This window comes from Centroberyx gerrardi, chromosome 4 (assembly GCF_048128805.1).
Source record: "Centroberyx gerrardi isolate f3 chromosome 4, fCenGer3.hap1.cur.20231027, whole genome shotgun sequence".
Taxonomy (NCBI): Eukaryota; Metazoa; Chordata; class Actinopteri; order Beryciformes; family Berycidae; genus Centroberyx; species Centroberyx gerrardi.
Genome location: NC_136000.1, coordinates 10172877 through 10187730, shown reverse-complemented (window position 1 = coordinate 10187730; position 14854 = coordinate 10172877). Strand labels below are relative to the sequence as shown.

Here is a 14854-nt window from a genome sequence, read left to right as displayed (position 1 = left end):
AGAGGTAAAAATGGGGAGTGAAACCTGTCTAAATACTCTTATGCACTCTCTCATTGTACAAAAGTTTTTGAAATTATGCTAAAAATAAAATTAAATAATTCTTGTGTGTGGTGTTGTTGCAGACCCGCTGGAAGCACCTCAAGGACCCTGCAGGTTGTTGGATATGAATTGGTAAAGTTTAACTGTTTAAATTCTAAGTAAGTAAACAAAGGTGAGTGAAACATATGGTCAGTATAGGCTACAGATTATCATTCTCCCATGGAATCAATGAAATGCAAGTGAAAATAAAGGTTTCTTCTGGATACCCCCCTGAAGCCCCTCAAGCACCCCTGGGTGCCCCTGCACCACACTTTGGAAACCACTAGCCTGGTGTACATCATATTGTTAATTTATAAACCACTCGGTAACCATTTAGTGAGCTGTAAACATCAGTGGCAACTTTATAACAGCGTCCACTCAAAGCTTGTTCAAATTTACAAATAATTTGTTAATCATTTACGAATAATTAAGTATTGAAAAGTGTTCCACCTGGATAATAAATGACTAACAAAATGTTAACTGGGGCAACCAGAAATCATTGTAATTAGTAAAAGTTATCATACAATATTTAAATAATTGATTTATTAACCTACAATTAATTAATGGTTAAATTATATATACTGTACATTTACTATTGATTAGTAAACAATGTAGGAATTTACCTAGTCATCAATTATTTGTTAGTTAACTGTTAAATGACAATAAATATCAAACAATGATTAATTAAAAAGTGATAGTGTTACCAGTTTATTAAACAACAGTTGAGTTGTAAGGCCATCAGCAATGTCTTTCTCAACAGTAGCTGTACATCATTAGTCATCTGAGTCAGATGTTCAGATTATGATCATGTTAGTTGAGACATATTATTACACAACATGTCAATGTGGACTCACTTTGCATAATAAAAACTGGTATGAAAATGTTATCAAAATAGATGAAAAATGTTCTCCAACTGCTTTTAAAAGCAGAGTTAGGAAGAGCTTCAATCCCTCTGGTCACTCCCTCCGCTGCCTGGTGCTGCTTTCAGGAGACAAAACACAAATCAACCACCATTCCATATAGTCCAGTTTCTTCAATTATTTGAGGTGATTTTTACAGCTTCGGTGTTGCTATATGACATAATTGGAATTTGTGCAATGCCGTTATATATGATGCTCATTTTGTTATCGTGCATTCACCTGTAGTCTGCAGTAGCTTCCAGTCAGCCTGCAGCCTGTGTCTCAGTCTCTCCAGGGACTCCACATCCTCTGGCAGAGGGGCTCCTAGGGGCCCCAGGGAGGGGGCAGGGGTCCCCAGGAGAGAAGAGGCTGTGGGGCCGACTGATGCCTTCTCATCTTCCTGAACAAAAAACAAAACACAATACAGTCCTTCTGTACTTTTAAAGCCAATCCTACGCAGTTAAAGGAAAAATCCACCCCAAAACACTTTAAAAAACTGTTACAAAAACAGTTATCGATGATGTGCCTTGCATTTCAGGACCCATTTTGTTGTTTGGTGGTATATTTTTCTTATCCCCGCAGTAACTGGCCAAACGGACATGATGTCACGTTGAGATATTTCCTGTGCAGATAAAAAGGAGTTTGATAGCAGAAAAATGTTCAACTATCTAAAACATCAACAGTAAACATCAGGTTTTGGTGTCAGTCCCACAGAATCAAAGAGCAAGTGCTTCTTTCTACAGCCACAATTTTGCATCAACATTCAACAATCATACAGCGAGAAATCCATCATAGAAGAGGCAGAGAGACCAACTTCTCCACCGACAGTAGCCTTAATAGACCAGAATGCACCAAAACACGTTGCCTTTAGAGTAAGGGGAGCAACTCTCACTTTTTCTCTTGCTCTTACTGTGCTATCACTATTGCTCTCTCCACCTACACGTATAACTCACAGCTGAATACCACAAGTTCATCTGCGGTAATTGTCAAGTCATTCCGAGAAATGTTGAAGTGACTTGGTGAAGCAGAGGCAGACGAGGCAGGTTGTGGGAAAGTGGGTACACCAAAAAAGTTAATTGCAACACTTAAAAAGTAAATAAAGTAAACAATTCCTAGAATGCAAAATGATTATATAGGACAGTGTAAAGAGTATGTGAGGGTGTATTTTTCCTTTAAGCCAGGCTCATAGTGGTAAGCCAAGCTATACTGGTTACCCATCCATCTCTGAACAATGTGAAACGAGGCTGGGAAAGTATGTTAAGGTTAGCTCAGGTGTGAAGTGGCTACTATTACTATTGCAAAAACAGAAGAGACCAGTTTCCTGTGTGTAAAAGCTGACTTTCATTAGATGTAAGCCCTAGACTAGGATGTCTACAAGGTGCTTTTTGGACGGCTGTGCAGCATATCTACAGCAACAGGTGAAAAGGATGCCACCGTTTACCTGAAAGGTAAAAACTCTTCTTCCATCCATGATGAAGACCGGTATAGTTGAAATGTGTTGGCATACTTAGCTACAAGTTTGGCAGGATGACTTAATTTTTTTTTTTTTACCATTATCCAAGGAAGATTTGCTGAGCATTCATAGTGTTTTTCAGCAACACCCTGCTTCACAGTGCTGCTGTGTAGCTCAGTGGGTGAGCTTCACACTAATACTGCCAGGGTTAAGGGTTTAGTTTCCACTGGAACCACGCATGCTGAAAATATACACTCACCGAGCACTTTATTAGGAACACCTGTACACCTGCTTATTCATGCAATTATCCAATCAGCCAATCATGTGGCAGCAGTGCAATGCATAAGATCATGCAGGTACAGGTCAGCAGTTTCAATTCATGTTCACATCAAACATCAGAATGGGGAAAAAATGTGATCTCAGTGACTTTGACCATGGCATGGTTATTGGTGCTAGAAGGGCTGGTTTGAGTATTTCTGAAACTGCTGATCTCCTGGGATTTTCACGCACAACAGTCTCTAGAGTTCACACAGAATGGTGCGAAAAACAAATAACATCCAGTGAGCGGCAGTTCTGCGGACGGAAACACCTCGTTGATGAGCGAGGTCAGAGGAGAATGGCCGGAAGACATTTTGGGTAAAAGCTTCCACCAAAAGGCATATGTTATGTCATATTTACACTAAGCAGGTGCTCAGTATAATCCTTTGCTGTTGTTCTGAGTAGCTCCAATAGAGCAACTGGGGATTAAACACCTTCCTTAAAGTCACTTTATCGCTAGTTGATGAGGGAAGAAAGTGTTGCGCTTTCACTTTGCCCACTCATATCTCCCTATTGTCATTTTCAACCAGCACCCATCCAGTCACAAGTCAGCTCAGGCTAACGCCACCAACCTTTTACCAAATTAATAATAATAATAATAATTAATAATGTAAAACTTGATTGATCGCCGTAGAAAAATGCAGGGAGCTGGTAGGTCTTCAGAGTCTTCCTCAAGGACACTTCAGTAGGACAGGTGCTTGCCAACATGGGGGCTTGAATGTGAATCGTTCTGTCCTCCCACAAATAAAGGCAAGAAAATAGAGCCATGCTTTAACACTATCAAGTAAACAGAGGGTATTATTATTATGGTGTCCCGGCCCTCTTACCTGCATGAGCACCAGTGTGTGCCCCTGTGCCAGGCCCTGCAGCAGGCCGGTTAGTTGTTGCCACACACTCTCACACAGCCCGCTGTCCGGCATCCGGACCAACAGAACCAGATTAGGGTCATACTCATATCCTAGTGGCAGGAGGAGGCCCAGCACCGCCTGTGTGAACCCTGCCATGTCACTGCAGCCCTGCGGAGGAACACACACCCACACCATCAAAAAATATGTACATATACAGCCATGCACACACACACACCTCACGTCCCTGTTCTTGGGAAGCATTTATCCTAGATTCCATTGTATTGTCATTGATCATTTCACAAACACACACACACACACATTCCCTGCAAGTAAACACAAAATGTACAGTGATGAATAGTATCGAGCTTGATTTGTACAGCTAAAATTCCCAGTACCTTCCTCAGACACACAGGAACGTAATATTTGGATTTCTGTCCCTCTGGCTCCTTACTGCTGATCTGCACCAGGAGCGTTTTCCTAAATAAACGATGGAAAGATTTTTGTTACCATTTCATGCTGCCATTTGTTCTGGAATGTGGAATTGTTATTTTCACTGGCTGAAGGGGGATGAGTTTCATCACAAAGTCATTTAGTGAGTTACTCACCCATCCTCTGTGATGTGAGTGGGGGCTGCCCCGTCTCCAACACACACCAGCAAAACCCTGTGTGAAGAGGAAGTGATGCCAAATGAGAGCATATTCTTAGTAATAGTGTAACACTTTATTTATCCCCCATTGGGATGTTCTCTTTTTGCTTGTTTCACTTAAAGGAAAATTCCACCCTGGGATACTCTTACACAGTTAGATAGCATCAATTTGTGATTTCCTTTGTTTCCCAGAATGACTTTGACTTTCTGTTCTCTGTGATGAATACACCCAGGTGGAGAGAGCGATAGAGTCATACGTTTTCCAGAGAAAAACTGAGCAAGAGAACAATGCCATGGTGTGTTGTGCCTGGTTGTTCAAATTACAAAAAATAAAAAGCTGTCAACGAGGGTGTTGTATTTCACACGCAACCAACAACAGATGTGGCTGCATTGCATTATGGACTATTGAGGCTACTGCTTTTCTATAATGGATTTTTCCCTGCATGATTATTGAACATCCGTGCAAAATGGCGGCTCTAGAAAGAAGCCCTTGCTCTTTGATTCTGAGGGGCTGATACCAAGTCCTGACCAATAGCTGTTTTGTAACAGTGTTAGTGTTTCAGGGTGGATTTTTTCCTTTAAGGACACTAGTAGTATAAATACATAAAGTAGGCATGAGCTTTTTTAGGTGTCATGACATCCCAACATGCTGTATTGTTATACCGCATGTTGGGATGTCATGACATCCCAACATGCTGTATTGTTATACCGGTTGGTGAGTGAAGTCGCAGCATGCTGAACGGCACACATCATTGCCATGGAGACATCACGGACCAGTACCAAGCCATTGCGGATCTGACAGGCAGTGATTTGATATGAGATTAGTTTGCAGCACATGTCGGCAGGTGAGCCAAAGCAATTACAGTATTCCAGTATAAGATCACTATCACGTCACAGCACTCCAGACGACAACAATATCAACAAACCAGCAATATCCTGACTGTACCTCGTTTTTCTCCATTCTCTCCAAGAGGGCACTGAGATTGCAAAGGGTTGTGAGAGCATCCTTGTCTTCCGACTCTTTGAAGAAGTTCTCCCTTATTGTGAAAAAACAATGTTATACTTGATGAAACAGATGAAATCATTCAATAGACAGACAGATAGACAGCTAGCTAGATAAATAGATAGATAGATAAATAGATAGATAGATAGATAGATAGATAGATAGATAGATAGATAGATAGACATTTTGTCAACATTTAGTTCTTGTGAGTTAGGTGAATTAGTTTCAATCCTTATAATTAACCCTTCCCGTGTCAATAAATAGTTAGAAATAAAGTTGAATATTTAATGTTAATCCAAAAAAAAACCTTCATCAACCATAGCACTATACCTGAGTTCACCGAGTACGAACGGATTGGGATCCTCTGATGAGCTGAAGCATTTACACCCGTCTGGACAAGCCACACCACCAGGCAGGGCCGAAGCAGTGTGGACAGGAGGAGCAAGACGTTTTGGAGGCTCCGGCCACACCGCTGCCTCTGTGTTCATCTCCTCGTTCTCCTTCTCCTTGTGTTCAACTCCATTACGCTCTTCCCCACTTTTCTGCTCAGCTACTTTAAAGAGCTTGGTGCTGAGATCAGAGGTGGGTCGATCAGCTGAAGGAGGGAAGGAATTAAACATTTTAAGGACAATGAATATGAAAGCAATAAACAGGAGAAAGAAAGAAATATTGCTAGAGTTGACCTTTGGTTGAGATTATCTATGTGACATGACATGATATGAATGATGACATTGATGTGGAATCTGTTATTAATGGTGAATTGAATGAGAGGGAATAGGTCAATAATAGGTTCGGGGATTTATACCTGCATGCTTGAGACAGGACCAATACTGCTTGTGAGCTGATCGGACACAGTGGATGGACTCCAGCGCACTGAAGTACGCAAGGAAAGTGAAAAAGAGATTCATTGCTAAATAAGTTGAGGTTCACACTTGTTATAAACGCATATACATTTGATTGACAGCCGGGCAGACCTTTCACAGGGACCGCCCAGTTCTGTAGGTCGAGGGACGGGATCTCCAAGCAAGGTTTGGACTGTCTGACACACAGACTGGGCGAGGGACGTCAAGTTGTACCCTCCCTGGAAAACAAGCAAGGGTAAGCTATTTGTTCTTATGTTCATGTGGATTCAAGTCTATTTCCAGAAGGGTGGCAATGACACTGACCTCCAGGACAGCACACAGTTTGCCTCCTGCCAGGTTCATCAGGAGGTGAGTGAGGTGGGCAAAGACGTCTGGGGTGGCACACATTTTACCCTGACAACAAAGACAATCAGAGTCACTTTAACCATCCAGTAAAATAATCGGAACAGAATTTGTCCTAGTGACATTGCTGCAGAGACACATTGACAATTTGCAGACACACTGGTATGCATGGTGCAAGGACAAAAGGACCTCACATACACTGCAAAGGTTAGGCGCAAGCCATGACCAAATAAACTTTGCTCGAGTCCCAAGTCAGTCTCAAGTCTTGAGGCGCAACTCTCCAGTCAAGTCCATAATGCCAAGAGTCACGGTGCCTGCCGTGACTCTAGTTTTCCTTGTGTTTCTCTGTGTTCCCTGCCTCCCTTGTGTCTCCGCCTCCCCGGTCTGTCTCTCTGTGTAAGTCTGTGGCTGCGGTCGAATAGTCAAAAAAATACGTCATAACTCCTATTCCTAACCACTTTTCCTTGACCTCGTTGGAAAACGTCATGAGGTCAAGGAAAGATGTGAAGGAGAATTCATAAGGGCTTAGGAAAAGACAACCGCGGTGCTAAGAGAATCCGACTGCACTTACACTAGGCTACGTAATTATGCGACGGCGAATGTTAATGATGTGGGTCTGTCGTGGTGAAACTACAATGTTCCGAATATGGACTACTAAAAGCGCATCTTAGATACTTTGCCCCGTATAAGCCTATGCATATAATAGCTTAAGAACCACCACACAACTCAGTAAACACCTTGAAATGTTGAACCTTCCTAAGCAAAAAAGACTATTCAACCGCAGCCTGTGTCTGTTAGTGTGTGTTTGTGGCGTGGGTGTGGCTCTCTCTCTCCCCCAGCTCCTGGGCTCCTGCTTCACCTGCACACCTGAACCTCATCACTCATTACCACCAGTATATCAACCTCGGCTTGCCAGCCACTCATCGCCAGATTGTTCTGCCTAACTCGTGGTAGTCACTCTCTCGGTCACTCTGTATCTAGTGTACCAGAGTTTATTCCTGTGATGCCTCGTGCCTGACATCTAATCATGTTTCTCCTGTGTCCACGATTCTTCCTGTGTGTCTCTCCGCCTGCCCACGCCACTCCAGCCACCCTGTCAGCTCATCTGCTTGTCCGCTTGCCTGCCTGCTTGTCTGCCTGTCAGCCAGCTCGGCCCGGATCACCCACGCCACTCCGCCTCACTGCCTTCAGCCTCAACCCATGTCTTCATCTCATTCCCCAAACCAACCACCAACCTTCCATTAAACCTTTTTCCATCTCCATCCGCCTTTTGTCTGTGTCTGCATTTGGGTCCAAGAAAACAAACCGTAACACCAAGTCTCAAGTCTAAATGTAGAACACCAAGTAAAATCAGAACAAATCAAGCATCCAGTATCCATTTAATATCTTAAAGAAAACTAAATATTTAGGACTTTCAATGCAATATGACTTTAATAGGATAAAAACCTGGTAAGAGCATCATGAGTTTGATTTCTATAATCGGTTTCAACTTCAAGAAATTCAATCATTCAATACAAATTCAGAAAACATAACATAACATAACTTTCAATCTAAGTCATTCACACAAACACAAGATCTTTTGCCAAGACTTTCAAAACCTTTTCAAGTCATCAAAGTACAAGTCATAGTCAAGTCCCAAATCAACTCTCAAGCAATTAAAATTATGACTTGAATCTGACTCGAGTCCCCACCCCTGCTATGAACATTTGGGTTTACATATGATGCTACATACATTCAGCATACATAAAAATGACTTACATTTGTGGCAGTATTGCAATTATATTACAAGCTTCATCATACAGTTCTGTTTATATTCAGTATCTCACCTCTGGGTCACCAATGGCTGAGTCAAAGCCTGCAGACACCAGGACCAAGTCTGGGCCAAACTGTAAGGATCATGTGTTCAGTTAAATAATCTCCAACATATACAGTAACTATTAGATTTATTTTCAAAAAGCGAGTTTCCTGGCTCACCTCGTATGCAGCAGGCAGCAGGACATGAAAGAAGACTGCTAGATAGTCACTGTTCTCCATTCCCACCTAAACAAGGATATGGGGCCTCATTAATGAAAGGTTCCCACACACAAAGCTTCATACGCATAGAACTCACAACCATCCAAGGCAAAGTTGAAATTTATGAAAAAATGATCTTGGTGCCAAAAGTTCTCAGATTTTTTGTTGTATATTAAAAACAAAACTGGATTTATATCATTACCAAAGGAATTAATGTTATATATATTTCATTTTCAGTTTTTTTTTTTTTGATCATATTCTTTGAAATGATAGAACAATGGAATTTAGGATACAGTCCAGCAACAACTTTTATAAACAAGGACCCAAGAACTGAGATAAAAAATGAATTATAATGATGCTGCAGATGTGTTTTGATGGATGTTATTTACCTTGTTCCATGGCACATTAATATTGAATCCAGCCCCTTTGTCCTTGCCAACACTGTCATAGTCCGATTCCTTAAGCATAGGCCAGAAGTTCTGATGCTCGTACCGGTGCCAGGAGAAGTAGAGCACACTGGGAAATGTAGTAAACAGAATTTGAGATGCGAGTAGGCCAAGAAAGCGACCACCATACACGACTCCATGCATTAGAATTAGAGACTCTCACCTTGGATCATCCTCAAAGCAGTACTGCACCCCTTGGCCATGATGCACGTCCCAGTCAACTATCAGCACCCTAAGAAAAAAAAGACACGTAAAAATATATAGAGGTGAAACTGATACACTTCTCTGATACAAATTTATTTAATAAGCAAGTGTAGACAGTGTTTGGGAGTTTTTCTTTTTAGAAAATTAGAGTTAGCTTTTCATATTACCTTTTAGTCCCATATTTTTGCTTGGCATATTGAGCCGCTATGGCCACATTGTTGAACACACAGAAACCATTGGCAGCACTGTGCTGGCTGTGGTGTCCTGGCGGCCTATCAACAAGGACAGAGAAGAGGGAAGAGATGTCAGAAGTTGTTAACCAATCACTGAACAGAGCAACATGCTCTAATGTAGACTCACTCAGTAAAGATAAACGCTCAATGCGGTGTCACACTCAAAATTTTGTACACCGGGCATCTGGGATATCATTGTTGTATTATTGTCAGGTGTTGGCCTCACCTGACCAGAGCCATGCCATTCCGCACCCTCCCAGTCATAACATTGTCCACCAGTTGCAGTGTGGCTCCTATGGCCAGCTTGGCACAGTGATAGATGTTCTAGGACAGAAAGTAACAAAGAGGGAGGATGAGCTGGCAGTGAAGCTGACCTACTGCATCGTCACAGTCTGAGGATGTGTTAGTAGCAGCGGAGCGCAGGGGGAACACCTGCTATGGGACCTGGTTTTGTGTCTGGTCATATTCGAAGCATTAGTGCCAGTAGCTGTGGTAGCTAATATATAAATACTTTACACAAAGAAAAAAACAAAGAAAGAAAATATTTTTTTATTGTCTTCATTTTTTTTTTTTTTAAATAAAAGTTGGGGCAATTTTACAGCAGTGAGGGGGTGATACTGCTGAATTTGCATTCAAAGGAAAAATCCACCGTAAAATACTGTAACACTGTTAAAAGAACAGCTATTGGTGATGTAACTTGCATTTATGTGTCCATTTTGTTGTTTATCTATACTATCACCTCTCCACCTACACATATACAGCACAGAGAACCCCGCTCTCTGGGGATTGTTGAAAGGCATTCTGGGAAATGCAGGAAATTACTGACTGAGGTAGAAGAAGACAAGACATGTTGAGGGAAAGTGGGTACAACAAAACAGTAAACTGCAGTTCTTCAATCACAAAAAAATCCTGGAATGCAGTGAACATCACAGACTGAAGATGTCTAACAGTGTAAGAGGATCTCAGGGTGGATTTTAACTTTAACTCATTCAGCTGATACTCTTATCCAGAGCGATTTATGAGTTATCAGGTAGGGGGTTCAGTGCCTAGGTACTTCGACAGGACTCACAGCTGTTGCTGGGATGGAAACGGTTACAGGATGGTTTATTTAACCACTAGGCTACCCCACCACACTGCCGCCGTTAATGACTGAATGAGTGCTGGGAAACCACAACAGCCTGTGAGTCACTCAATCTAGCGATTTAACAAATTAACTGAACAAATGAAAATAGTATATCAGCGTAGCACTGACTGGGTGGAAATAGACATCTCCATACTGCAGAGTGAATTCCATCAGGTCCCCCAGACTCATGTAAGGCGTCCTCTTCACTGCCTCCAGGTACTCCTCACTGTTGGGGGAGGCAAGGGACATGTAGCTCAGTGTGCGGTCTAGGGCTGGGCCATATGGTTAAAATCAATATCACGAAAAAAGTGTCATTTTTAATATCGATATAGGCCTATATCACGATATGGCTCACGTATGGAAAATCACATGTTAAATAATCAAATGTTCATCCCATTGAAATTAATGGTAATGTTGTGTGTGTGTGTGTGTGTGTGTGTGTGTGTGTGTGTTGTCAAAACTAAAATGTTTCATACCTCATTTTGTTTTTAAACAAATTTGCTTGTTATCATTAATTTGAACAGCAGAATTGTGTGTCAAGATATCCCAAAATCACCATATCATCACGATATGATTCCACTGAAAGACGATAAACGACAATATTGAATTATCGCCCAGCCCTTCATTTCACATTTTAGACATTTATCTGTCACAGAGTAACAATAACTGAACCGGTAGACATTCAGTGTTTACATCAGAAAAGGCCATCTTTGAGTGTGTTTGTGCGGTGTGTGTGTGTGAGAGAGAGAGAGAGAGAGAGAGAGAGAGAGAGAGAGAGAGAGAGAGAGAGAGAGAGAGAGAGAGAGAGAGAGAGAGAGAGAGAGAGAGAGAGAGAGAGAGAGAGAGAGACTATCCTAGACTGCAGACTGACCTGTGGACCAGCAGAACCTCCGCATCAGTCGCCTCGCGGACAGGTATGGAGACACAGCGATCCGCCAGTCCATTCCTGACCAAGGCTTCATGACTCACTATCAGACGCTCGGGGACCTCGACCTTACATGCTGGGCTGCAGCAAGAAGCAGGTTCAAAATACTTTAACCAAGCCTATAGTGTTACACAAAATCTGGCATTACAATTACATCCAGGCTTCTTAGGTATCAATAGACCTGTCATCTACTTACTCAACCCAGAGAAGTTTGTACTTGGTCATCTGCTCATCATATATCAATGCTGTTCCCATCATCATCTCCCAATACAGTTAGATAGCACTCACTGGATCTAGACGACAAAACGGTCTGTTAACGCACTGCAATAGAACTTGCTGTAGTGAAATGCTTCTGTGTAGGCAGTAAGTGTGTGAATTTAACAAAGTAAGTCAGGCATAACGAGGAATGTTGCTTTGCCTACTTAAAACGTGCACGGACGCTCCCATACGGCAACCTTCGGGCAGCAGCAGCGTTACACCCGATAACCTACGAGACGCCTGAGTTCTGCATGATTTTTATTATAAAGAAGATACAACTGAACGAAAGCCAAACGCTCCAAATGTGACCCAGTTTGAAAACTACAGCAAAACTATCCGAAAAGGGAAAACAACTCATTCAAAAGACAACTGTAGCATGGCTGAGCATGGCAGATTTAGCGGACATGTTGTGTTACGTCACTGTACCCGCTCAAGGGTTTTTTTTAAGCCCTCAACGCGGTCTTACAGACGCAGGGCCTGGCGCCATTGCTAACCTGCTAATTCCTCCTCCAAAACACAGAAAGATGTCTGACTGCGGGATGCAGGAGGGGTGGGCTGGATGTGGGAGGGGTTAGAGATAGGGTTAGGGTGAGGTTAGCATTTGTTAACCTTCGAAGTGGAAGAACTCATTTTAACCAATCACAGGCATGAGTTGGTGGGGCATGATGTCAGCCTCGCCCATTGACATCATCTCTGCCCTCCAGCATTATGCAGTCAGATACCATGAGGATCCCCAGTGTGTCCTTAGCCAACACTCAGCTGTTATTTGCAAACCTCCTCCCAGAGAATATAAAGGCAGCGGCCCAACAAAAATAAGATTGTTATAGCCTATGGCCTATAGCAGCCTACCAAAATAATATCCTTGCCTCGAGAGGCGCTGCTAATGCTAACAGTTGAGCAAATAATCTCATAACATGGCTGACTTCCAGACAGGTTAACCAAATGCACACTAACGCACATTTGTTTTGTCTGTCTCTAAGGATGCACTGAGTGACCAGTCTCTCAGCACACATTTTCAGCCTTAGCTTTTGGTATGGTAGCTATTCATATAATGCATTTACTTATTTTCCAAGTTAATGTCAAACAAATTGCAATTATACAAATGCATTTCTTCAGCAGCCAAGTGTTAACTAAAGATACATTCAGGCGCCCCTGTCTTTCTGTGTGTCTGGGGAGGAGTTCCCCTTTTACCTGTAAGACAGATTTGAGGGCTGTAACGCTCTTTGAGCATCCATGATTGTACCCTCGCAGTACCCTCGTAGCTCCGGTCTTCCGGACTGTTTAGACTCTTCAGACTTTGTCCAAGTCAATAATATAAAACGTCCTTGATCGAAGTCCTCGTGATAAACCCACTTGGTTCTCAGAATAGTGTCATAAAAGCACTATAGTTAAATGATAGATCATATTCATGAAGAAACTGTTAACTAATACCAAGCTGACATAAAAAGATTGGGGGGGAAAAGGTTATAAGCAGTGCCTGAATTGGACCAAAAAAGGTGCCAGTACCCTAATTCAGCAGCTGCATGACACGAGCATGCATGTGTCTTGGACATATTTATATTTATAGGCCTACGCATATCTTGGTAATATATCCCACTTCAAATGTATTTTTGTATGCATTTCATTACATACACATATAATATTGCATATATGCTACAATAAAACCAACTGAAAATGAAGAGTGCAGTCAGTTTAGCTGCAAAACAACTAGTCCTAACCTACTTGCCATTTTAAAAAAATCAACACAGAAAAATGTGCTGCGTTAGTGCTGTAATAATATCAGAGAAAGATTACATCAGAGAAAGCTTACATACTTAGCTTACATACAAGCATACAGAAGACTGATGCAAATAGACAGAGGCCAATATTGTCTTTATATAACTGACGGACAGAGCTGTCTGTGCTTTTTGGAGGTAGTGGCAACAAAGCAATATTGACCTTTTGTTGTTGACAGTCATGATAAGAAAACTAGCATTATGTAACTTTCTACGTACATTTATTCCTCCTTGGCGCAATAACATAGCTTTCATTTGTGCTTGCACATCCTCTATTTTCTTTTCTCTCTCTATTGGCACCTGACCAGTAGTGTTGATTGGACATATTTGCGTTAGATTACCATGAATTTCTTCATGATTGACACTTTAACAGCCCTGTGATCCACTGACTGCTCTGCTCCATCAGGTGAAGTGAAGAGGCATCACTCTGCTCACAATATAAATGTATTTATTTTTTCTACACAATTAATATCATTCCATTGTCGTTTTGCCCACAAAGTCCTGCATCAGAATGTAAGCCATTATATTCTTTACAATTTGCCTTTGCGGGGCAAAACGTCAGTAGAATGGTTTTAATATTGCAGAACACGTAATTACAAGAGGCTATTTAATTTAGGGCCAGAGTGACACCTCTTCACTTGATCTATGCAGCTTTGTTTTCGGCTGCAGTTTGACTCACCGTGTGTGAGCGGAGCGCTGCCTTCAGTCTGTAGGATGCTATTTGCTTAAACGAAGCCCTATCAAATCTATGGCGCACTTTTTTCATACGGAGATACTCTCTTCATTCAACTGCGTACCAGGAGGTGGCGGTACGGACTAAAAAGTAAGGGTACTCATGTGGACAAAAATCAGAAGTGCCGGCCGGCACTCAGTACCGGTGAGTACCGGCCCATTTCAGGCACTGGTTATAAGGAATATTGGCACACAAACCCATACAACTACAAATAGGTCAAAAAAGAAGACAAACATTGCTAGAAATGTGCTTTAGCTTTTGCTTTGATTTGGATATAAATTGTTGGACAATGGAAACTGTAATGGAGTGTCACTTTCAAACCAACCAGACCAAAACACAAAGCATATGTTAAATTTGGAATGGCATCTTCACAAACAAGTACAGTTAAATCAGTTGCTTAATAACATTAAATCCTACTCGATTTTTTGTTTTTTACTTAAGTCAAACCAGAATGTTGATAAGATAAAGAGGGATTTGACTATTGCTCTGTTATTACAAAAACAAGTAGGCCTATGATAAAATACCGGTAATGCTGTAATATCTATTTAATAAATAAATACAGGCAGACAGAGATGAGAGTTTACAGGGTTCTCAACTTTTAATATATATATATGTATTTTTTAAAACAGTGCAACACAAATCAATATACAACATAGAGTATCCTGAGAATACAAAAATATAGAACCAGATCAAA

At 41.6% G+C, this 14854-nt stretch overlaps 1 protein-coding gene across 3 annotated transcripts; it reads right to left on the bottom strand.

Annotated features, from left to right (window-relative positions):
• Nucleotides 1-781: 781 nt before the first annotated feature.
• On the bottom strand, nt 782-14162 carry hdac10 (histone deacetylase 10). 3 transcript variants are annotated; one of them, XM_078283317.1, is made up of 21 exons: nt 14107-14162; nt 11591-11687; nt 11341-11475; nt 10599-10695; nt 9573-9670; nt 9281-9385; nt 9073-9141; nt 8853-8979; nt 8425-8490; nt 8277-8336; nt 6412-6501; nt 6220-6326; nt 6051-6118; nt 5576-5840; nt 5189-5279; nt 4952-5037; nt 4202-4258; nt 3992-4073; nt 3576-3764; nt 1218-1377; nt 782-1059 (listed from the first exon to the last, which is right to left on the bottom strand). In XM_078283317.1, the coding sequence occupies exons 2-21, from the start codon at nt 11653-11655 to the stop codon at nt 1022-1024; spliced, it is 2055 nt and encodes a 684-aa protein (XP_078139443.1). In that variant the 5' UTR covers nt 11656-11687; nt 14107-14162; the 3' UTR covers nt 782-1021. The 3 variants fall into 3 exon arrangements, with proteins under 3 accessions (XP_078139443.1, XP_071778622.2, XP_071778623.2); XM_071922521.2 differs by lacking the exon at nt 14107-14162 and having other exon boundaries at nt 11591-12010; XM_071922522.2 differs by lacking the exon at nt 14107-14162 and having other exon boundaries at nt 782-1056; nt 11591-12010.
• Nucleotides 14163-14854: the final 692 nt, after the last annotated feature.